Source organism: Oreochromis niloticus, linkage group LG4 (genome assembly GCF_001858045.2).
Source record: "Oreochromis niloticus isolate F11D_XX linkage group LG4, O_niloticus_UMD_NMBU, whole genome shotgun sequence".
Taxonomy (NCBI): Eukaryota; Metazoa; Chordata; class Actinopteri; order Cichliformes; family Cichlidae; genus Oreochromis; species Oreochromis niloticus.
In genome coordinates, this window is record NC_031969.2 from 24,155,506 (window position 1) to 24,164,841 (window position 9,336).

A 9,336-nucleotide genomic window follows, 5' to 3' on the forward strand; every position below is an offset into this window, starting at 1 on the left:
CAGTGTTGTCAGATCACACAGGGAACCATTCAGAATAATCATACCACACATGGTACATTGCACAATACACCTAGGACGTAAAATGTAAACAGCTTTCAAAACATGTAACTCAAGTCACACACATACTGCCATCCACTCCTCAGCTTCCCTTTTATTTACCAAGTCATCATTGTGGCAACAGAGGATCTGCTGAGAAACCAGTTTCGTTTTATTCTCATCTAACAGAATTATAAAAAAAAATTAGAAACCATATAAAGCTGTAGTCTGGGAAAATGTGAAACACTTTAATGAGTACAAAATTGTGAGAAAATTAAATCACCTACTTCACACTTCTGCTGTTTCTTCTCATATGGGTTATCAATTCGTGCACAAAAATGTGTGTTCTTCATCTTATTCTTCCTCCTGTGCCTCTCACATAATTTCCACCACCCTTTGAGCCATTTTAGCAGGTGTCTTTATATCTTATATCTAGAATTTAAGAAATGACATCTGTGCTGTAATTGTGATTAATGTCTGCTTGCTGTTCTTGACGTACAAATGCAAGTGAATCACTGTGGAGAAATTTATTTTTTAAGGCTTTAAGCTTTAGTCTCTTAACCTATAGCTTTAATAGAATTATACATGTAAAAGTAAAGAGTGTTGACAAAGGTTTATACATTCAGACCAATCGAATGTATAGCCAAAGACATATCCAAAGTTGTGGTTTTGCAAGATACACAAACTGCTATATACAAAATAAGAAAAGAAAAAAATCAAGAAAAGCAGGCTTTGGATCTTTTGATCTAGCGATGTTGAATGTTTTCAGTTCATATGTTCAACAGGTTGGATGCCAGTTAGAAAAGAAAGAGGAATCCTGGATTAAGTTGGATGAAGTGATGGAGAGTGGTGACTGAAGCAGCGTTCAGTGGATATGTAGGTTAAAAGTTGATCAGAGGTTTTGGGTTAAGGAAAGAAATGTGAAAGCACTGATGGTAGTGGGTCGAGAAGAGGGTGGCATAAGAATGGAGCAAACAAACATGTAGAAGGTGTAATCTGAAAGAGACAGGAGCCTGCTCAGTGGTTTCAGGGGAGAATGTAACTGGGCAGTATTAGATGGTAGTCTGTAAGATGAGTTTGGACATCAAAAAGAGGAAGCAGTTGAAGGCAGAGATAATCACTGAATGGTGGAGGTTGAGGAAGGAAGAATGCTGTGCAGAGTTCAGGGAAGAGTTGAGGCCAGCTCTGGGTAATAGTGAAGAGTCATCAGATGACTGGGAAAGTACAGCTGTAGTGGTGAGGGAAACTGACAAGAATATATTTCATACTTAGTGTTGGAATGAAAAAATACAGGAAAGCATTCAAAGGAAGAAGTTAGCAAAGACAAGGTGGGATAGTAAGGGAAATAAAGAATGTAGACATGAGTACCGGTAAGCAAGGTCTACAGCAAAGGAAAAGGCTTATAGTGAGATGCACGTGAGAATGGACATTGAGAAAGGAGAAAAAGACTTGTTCTATCAGCTAGGCAGAGCCCTCGACCTTGAAAGGATGTGCAGCAGTTCAGGGTGATTAAGGATAGAGACAGAAATGTACTAACGAGTAAAGAGGGCTTGGAAGGTGGAAGGAGTACTTTGAGGAGCTGATTAATGTGAAAAATGAGTGGGTGAGGGAGGATGCATGAAGGACAGGAGGACAGTTGGTGAATCGGGAAGTGCAAGGGATTAGTAAGGAGAAAGTGAGGGTAGGTGTAGAGAGGATAAAGAGTGAAAAGTGGCTGGTATAGATGGTTTCTCTATACCTGTTGGAGATGAGCAGTGGACTTTTTACCCAGATTGTTTACCTTCACGATATTCAAGAGTGAGGGTGATGTGCAGAACTGCAGTACTTACAATAGATGAAGGTGAAAATAGATGGACATGTTTAGAGGAGGAATAATGATATAGAGGACACGGAATGCTGAAGATGGACCTAGTGGGCAGGAAGGAAAGAGGAAGACTACATAGAAGTTTAATAGATGTAGTGAAGAAGGACACACAGATGGATGATGATGATGTTAGGGATAGGATGAGATGGAGACAGGTGGTTCTCTGTGGCAATCAGAAGAAGATGTGGGGTTCCTATTTTTCATTAATTGAAGTCCTTTTAAATTAAATTCTTTAAGTCTCTATACTTTAAGGTATTATAACATATTAAGACTAAATAAATACAAAATTATTCTTTACCTTTACACTTCATTTTTGTTCTGACAAATTTAAAACGATGATGTTTTGAAGAGAAGTTACAGTGAGTCATTTATTTTATTTTATTTTATTTTATTTTATTTTATTTTATTTTAATCTAGTCGAAGGGAAAGGAACAGCACTCTTGTGTTCCGATTTCCGGCGTCGTCCTGTTGACGCAATGACGTGATGACGTCAAACGGAAATCTGTAGCTCCAATTCTTTCTAGAATTCTGTAGCACTCTCCAGCCCGCTGTCTTCAGGGAGGTTCATCTGAGTTTGTCTACATCTAACACAGCAAGAATCTCTTCTAAAGAAACAAATACGTATTTCTGCGCAGTGCGGCGATTTTGCGGTCTGTCCTCGTTTCAATCAAACTTGTTAGCTTCTCATAGCTCACGAACGTAGCCGAAGCCTATTGTAAGCTAACGGTGTTAGCTTTGGGGTCTTGGTGTCAGGATGTCCAGGATAGATTACAGCGTGTGGGACCACATTGAGGTGTCGGACGATGAGGATGACACCCATCCAAACATCGACACACCCAGCCTCTTCAGATGGAGACACCAGGTATACCAATAAGCCACGCATGATTACAATTAAGATGCTACACATAAAGTAAAAGTGGTGCATATTTGACTTGAACTGTTAGCTGACCTCGTGTGTTTACTTTGGTGCTGTGTTCACTTTTAACATAAATATAGGAATGTTTAACTTTTTGCAACTAAGTCCATATTTGACAAAAACAAGTAGTAAAGATTTTATGTTTTGACCTCAGGCTCGTGTGGAGCGGATGGAGGAATTTCAGAAGAAAGGTGAAGAACTAAACAAGGGACTGTCCGAGTGCAGACGCAAGCTGGCAGACACACAGAAGAAAATCAAGGAGCTGACCATTTCAACGTCAGAAGATGCCAAAGCAGAGTTGAGCAAAGTTCAGGCTGAGGAGAAGAAACTGAAAAAAGAGGAACGGGATTGGGAGAGAAAGGTGGGAGACTACCAACGGGAGGAGAAGAAGATGCCATGGAATGTAGACACGCTCAGCAAGGATGGGTTCAGCAAGGTGAGGTAGAGTAAGTGGAGCTTAAAAAGCACTACAGGTTTTACATCGCACATCATTTATTACACTCTTTTTTTTCTTTTTTTTTTTGTCAAGTATTTTCAGGAAAACAAAAGCTAACAAAACTGTTGTGTCTTTTCTCCGTATTTCTTCTTTTAACTTGTGCAATTGTTTGTTTGAGCCTGACATCCAAGGGAAAAATTGGCCAAAAACATGATCACCACATGTCCCCCACAACAGAGCCATTAGATCCCCTCAAAAGTTCAACACCTTGTTCACCTTGCTTTATCATCCATTCTACTCCTATACCACTGTGCCCATCTGTCCTGCCTTAGAATAAAATGTGTGAAAGGACATGGTACTTCAGATGTGGCTTCAGCTGCCATCACCTGCACTGATCCTTGGCTCAAAGCTGGAAGTATCACCAGTTACTTAAGAGTAGACGTTAGACTGAGGGAAATAGGAAAGGGCACACATACAGAGTCGACTTTTCTGTTTCAACATTTACAGTTGATTTAGAGTTCTGTGTTGAGTCTTTGCAGATCCTACAAAGCAACCTCCACAAGGATCCAATACTCTCGCCAGCATTCATGCTTGTGCGTAGTGTTAATTACCTGATAGATTCAGCAAGTATTAAAAAAAAAGTAGCCAGAAATGCAGAGGAGGAATTGACAGTACTGAACAAGCCAATACAACTGTTGTTGTTACGACATACCTACAGTGTAGATTCAATGCAGAAGTCTACATCTACTGTCAGTCTTTGACTTTGTAACACAATGAAATCTTTTCTTGCAATTTTCAGGTATGGGTTCATTAATATTAACATCTCTAACTTGTATGCAATGACATTCTTTCTGTAGAACTCAGAGACATTGTCTTTAATGAGTCCATTCTTCCACTGTTCTTTTCATAGAGTATTGTTAATGTCAAACCTGAAACTGAAGAGACCGAAGAAGAGAAGGAGCAAAAGCACAAAACATTTGTGGAGAAATATGAGAAAGAGATCAAACATTTCGGTAAGCACTCGCATGCATCATTATTTACTCTCGTTATAAGGTACTGGTGAGAGTAGAGATGCTTCTTCATTACTCTCGTTACTGCAGGCATGTTGCGGCGTTGGGATGACAGCCAGAAGTACCTCTCTGACCATCCTCATCTGGTATGCGAAGAGACTGCCAACTACCTGGTTATCATGTGCATCGACCTTGAAGTTGAGGAGGTAAGTAATACAAACAGAGCTTGTTTGTCATGAATTCCTTCTGCACGTGACCATACTGCATCTAAATATTAAGCTGTAAAAATGCTTCTTCCTTGTGCAGAAACACGCATTGATGGAGCAAGTGGCTCATCAGACCATCGTCATGCAGTTCATTCTGGAGCTTGCCAAAAGCCTCAAAGTTGACCCCCGTGGATGCTTTCGCCAGTTTTTTGCAAAGATTAAAGTAACTATGTTTTTGTTGCTTTTATTTAACTTGGTAGCTATAGTATAACTTTTGAAAAAGTTTCCAGAGTGTGATTTATTGATTTGGTTTAGTTTTTGTTGTTTGAAAATGTTTAGTTTTAGTTTAGCTTCTATTAGTTTTAGTCTTTTTAATTATTATTGTATGGAAAGTAAATGTCAGAGTCAAGGTTTAGGAGAATCAGTACAGGCACTGCAATTTGGATTTGGACCTTATAACTTATTCAGTGACCTAAATATGGGGTGGAGTTCAGAGACCTGGTATTAAATTGAGCTCAAGGCTAAATTATTAAAGATGATGGCATTGGCATGGTTTGGTTCCAAGGTACTTAAGAAAACGGTTTCCTATTTGCATAAATGTTTCCGTGAACGTTTTACCTCACCACGTCTGTTTTATTTGTCTTTCTGAGTTTGTTGGCCAGTCAGGCTGAGAGCTCTTTCTTCCACACTTTGCAGTGGCATGCAAACCAAGCTCCTGTTCTTATGGCAGGAGCTTAGAGAAGTTAAGGTTAAAAAGTTTGGTTACACTTTACTGGAGATTTACCTGGCAATGGTCACTACCACATATACCACATATCCAAAAAGACTTGGCAGAAAAATGCAAGTTCTCAGATGCCTAGCTTTAGTTTATCTTTGCCTAGGTTAGGTATTCACTGTTCACTAAAGCCAGTTTGTTTTACACAGGGATGGATTTAGGTTGATTCTGTTCATCTTGATTCAGAGTTTTCTGTGGGAGAAACACTTCATCGGTCATCTGATTGGCTTCGTCCTGGATGAGTGATGAAACATTTCTTCCGCTGGCAAAGTTTCAGCTTTCTGGGATTTCCTTATTGTCGAGGATGTATTAAGAAAAGCAGTCAGAAAAATTCTCTCTGTCTAAATTTTTGTATTAAAAGAAGTGGAGAACGGTAACATTAATCATCACCTGAACTCAGCAAATGTAGAGGACCGGTTCTTAACCTTTGACGGATTCCTCTGTTCACAATGTTGAATCCTGATCTGTCGTTATCTCCCTTGGTTTCAGAAACGCAAACAGTCTAACCTATAATCCTTCTGTTTTGAAAGCTTGACAGATGTATGCAAATGCAGGTTTACTTAACTAAACCGTTTTTTTCGTTATTGTGTTTTTTTTAGTTCATGATAATAATTTCTGTCTGGTGCACCAGGGAATTGTGGAGTGGTTTTGTTTTGGGTTTTTTGGTTTTTGTTTTTGTTTTGTTTTTTATTGCATCTAGACCTGTTGTGCAGGAACTAAATTTAGTCCTCAGTGTTCAGTGCACAGTTTCCATAAACGGTCTCTGACGTGGGGAAACCCTCGTACTAATTGTCTGCATACGTGTGCATACATGTTCCTTAACAGACAGCAGATCAGCAGTACCAGGAAGCTTTCAATGATGAGCTGGAGTCATTCAAGGAACGCGTTCGGGGAAGGGCGAAGATCCGGATAGAAAAGGCTATGAAGGAATATGAGGAAGAGGAACGACAGAAGCGCCTTGGACCTGGAGGGCTTGATCCCGTTGACGTCTATGAGTCACTTCCACCTGTAAGTTTTCAGTATGATTGAGCACATTCCTTTGTTTTTGTTCTCTTGAATGGCATGTTTCACAGATTGCATTGGTAATTGCAGGAGATGCAGAAATGCTTTGATGAGAAGGACATCCAAATGCTGCAAGAGGTTATTAGCAAAATGGATCCGACGGTAGGTTGTTTGGTGTTGTGGCACAGGTTTATAGTTTTTGTTATCGGAGTCTGTTTAAATGTAAAAATGTATGTATATTTTTTTAAACATCCTAGCTTGACTCGGTTCATAAATGTGATTCGTTCTACATGATTTAGGAGGCAAAGGCTCACATGAAGAGGTGCATAGACTCTGGGCTCTGGGTACCCAACGCCAAGGGAGACGACGGGGAAGAAAAAGGGGACGAAAAAGACGACGAGCCAACCTACGAAGAGATCCAACACGAGAAGGAAGAAGCCAAAAAGGAATGACCACATTTGAATTGTGATTTGTTTTTGTTTTTTGGCAGATGTAATTACCCCACTGTATCTCAACTTCACTATGTGTATGTTTAGTTTGCCAACCAATGACACAACTTTTCAAAAATATTTAGCTGACATTTAAGGGATTAGTGTTCACTTAACTCCACAGCAACATTACGTCAACAACTGCTGCCTGGAAAAGAAACTGCCGCTTCTGTGTGTGTGTGTGTGTGTGTGTGTGTGTGTGTGTTATTTGTTTGGATCTCACTGAAGTTTTGTTCTTTGAGTTATTCGTATGTATGCAGACATGCCTGCCTGCTTTGTTTGTGTTGGTCGTGATGATTTTGTACTTTTCAAATTCCAATTTTTCTTTGACATTTTTGGCTTGAGCAGCCAGTGTATTATTTTCCCAAATTGCATTTTCTACAAACGTACTAATCTAAACGTTCACTCCTTGAGACTAGCGTTTGTGGTTGTTTTGAATGTATGGGTAAGCTCAGAGAGGTCAAACATGTGAGTCAAAAGCAGATGAGACCTGTAGTGGCGTTAACCCTGATGACTTTGTTGTCACTTTTAGTACGTCACAAACATGAAGACGATGACTACAACAATCACGACTTTAAAACACAAAGCTTTTCATTTCAGGCCTGACACTCACACTGGCTACACATAGGCTGTAAATTAGTTACAGTATAACGAAAAGGAGTTAAAAGTTCCTCAGGTTTAGCATTTCCTTATGGGGTCAATTGACAGATCATATGTTCTAATAGTGAAATTCGCACAGTAGTGCATGCCAGTTAGGCATGTTAGGAATCTACATTCACTTTCTGTGCTGTCATTTTGAAGGTGACTAGTACTTGGGCTTTTGCATGATGTCAGAACTTGTTTTACAAATAAACTAATTGCAATGGCTTATAAAAGGCATTTTTTAACTTTCTTGGACATTAATAAATGAAACTTCTCAATGAACAAAATTTACCCCAACAAATATTTATTTTTCATTGAAAGCCAATTTTAAGCTTGGGCAAAAATAACTCTTAATGGATACAAAATGCATTTCTTAAATGATTTCATTTATTAAGGGAAAAACCTACCGGGCCCTGTGAAAGGGAAATTGCCCGCTCTTATTAAATCATGAGTTGATTGTGATTAACCGCATTTTTGGGGAGGGGGGGAGCTGAGATTCATTACTCCCTGACCTGTTGAATCGAGAGCTCACTTATATAGAACCTGTCTGACAAACAGCAACACGTCAAACCACGATGTAAAGAAACTTGAGAACAGATAAGAAGAAGAAGTTGTTGACGCCTATCAATCTGGTAAGGGTTACAAAACCATTTCTAAGGCTTTTCAAAGAAGTGCAGGCCTCTCGTGTCTCAGCGAAGATCAAAGTTTATGATAAAAATGTTTTGGGGGGTTTTTTCCATGTTTTTTGGACTGATTAAACAGAAGTCAAACTTCTTGGAAGGCTTGTATTGATTTACATCTGGTGTAACTACATCAGGTATATATAATGATGTAATTACATCAGGATCCTGTCAAAAAGTAGAATCTGCAATTCGTTTTTGGTAAAGTGACCTTTACATATCCTTTATTTATCCAAATAAAAAGCCTCAGTTGCATTAATAATATCTTTTTCTAAAGGATCGGCCCAAGAAGGCAGCAGAAATTGTCACAGATATAACAGTTCTATAAAGATAGTTTAAGTGGGCAAAAAGGGCTGAATTGATTATAATATAGGTCCAATAAGAGAGAGCCATAAAGATACCTGCAAAATGAGTCAGTTCTTTATTTTATATACAACCCCTTCATAAATCCTGTTGACTATAGCCTATTTACTAAAATCACATTTTAAAAAAACAAACAAAATAAAACCCTGCAGAAACACTGGAAATCAGCATTCTTGAAAGAAAAAAACATCAAACAAACTTGCTTTTTCCTTCCTGCACAATCTGCTGATTTCAGTTTGTGTGTGAGTTCAGTTTGTGCCAACCTCAGCCCAGCAGCCCGACGCAGGAAACCAAGGCAGTGATGACTAGTGCTGTGCAATACAGCAAATTTTGGTATCCAATACCAAGTAAATACAGGGTTTCCTATAACAATACCAATACTGAAACTTTTAACTTATAAATGCAACTTATATGGTGGGGGGAAGTGTGTCATATCTTATGACTTATTAGATGACTCATCATCAGTTCGTAAATTCTCAACATATTTTAATGACCACTAAATCATTGTGATTTAAGACTTCGGCTTCTTGTTATAAATGTGTTCTTTAAATAAAAGATTTCATAGTGCATGTTTGATGGATATTTTTTATTTCCAAAAAAACAAAAAATACTGAAGTTAGTGGATAAATTCAGTATGTATTGATCTGATGCTAATACCAGCATTGGCATCGATACTATGGTATTTGGGTCGATCCCCTCTGATGAGCAGCAGATATAATGGGCACAGGAGGACTGGGGGGCCATCACAAAGAAGTCAATTATTTTGGCAGATTTTTACTTTGCGCATGACACATGAGTAGATAGTTGCACAGTGTTTTTCAACTTAAAACACTTAACAAATCAGTTTTATTTACTTTTATTTCAGTTGTGTTTTGAGGTCTTGTGTAGAGCTGTATTTCAAGCTTTCAAAGAAAGCTT

General features: G+C 38.7%; 1 protein-coding gene across 1 annotated transcript; it reads left to right on the forward strand.

Moving 5' to 3' along the window:
• Nucleotides 1-2,420: 2,420 nt before the first annotated feature.
• Nucleotides 2,421-7,608, forward strand: LOC100705744 (cell division cycle 37 homolog (S. cerevisiae)). The gene is made up of 8 exons (XM_003442085.5): nucleotides 2,421-2,762; nucleotides 2,971-3,252; nucleotides 4,163-4,265; nucleotides 4,353-4,468; nucleotides 4,569-4,691; nucleotides 6,069-6,251; nucleotides 6,336-6,407; nucleotides 6,545-7,608. Exons 1-8 carry the CDS (start codon nucleotides 2,655-2,657, stop codon nucleotides 6,695-6,697), a joined length of 1,140 nt encoding a protein of 379 aa, XP_003442133.1. The 5' UTR covers nucleotides 2,421-2,654; the 3' UTR covers nucleotides 6,698-7,608.
• The last annotated feature ends 1,728 nt before the right edge of the window (nucleotides 7,609-9,336 follow it).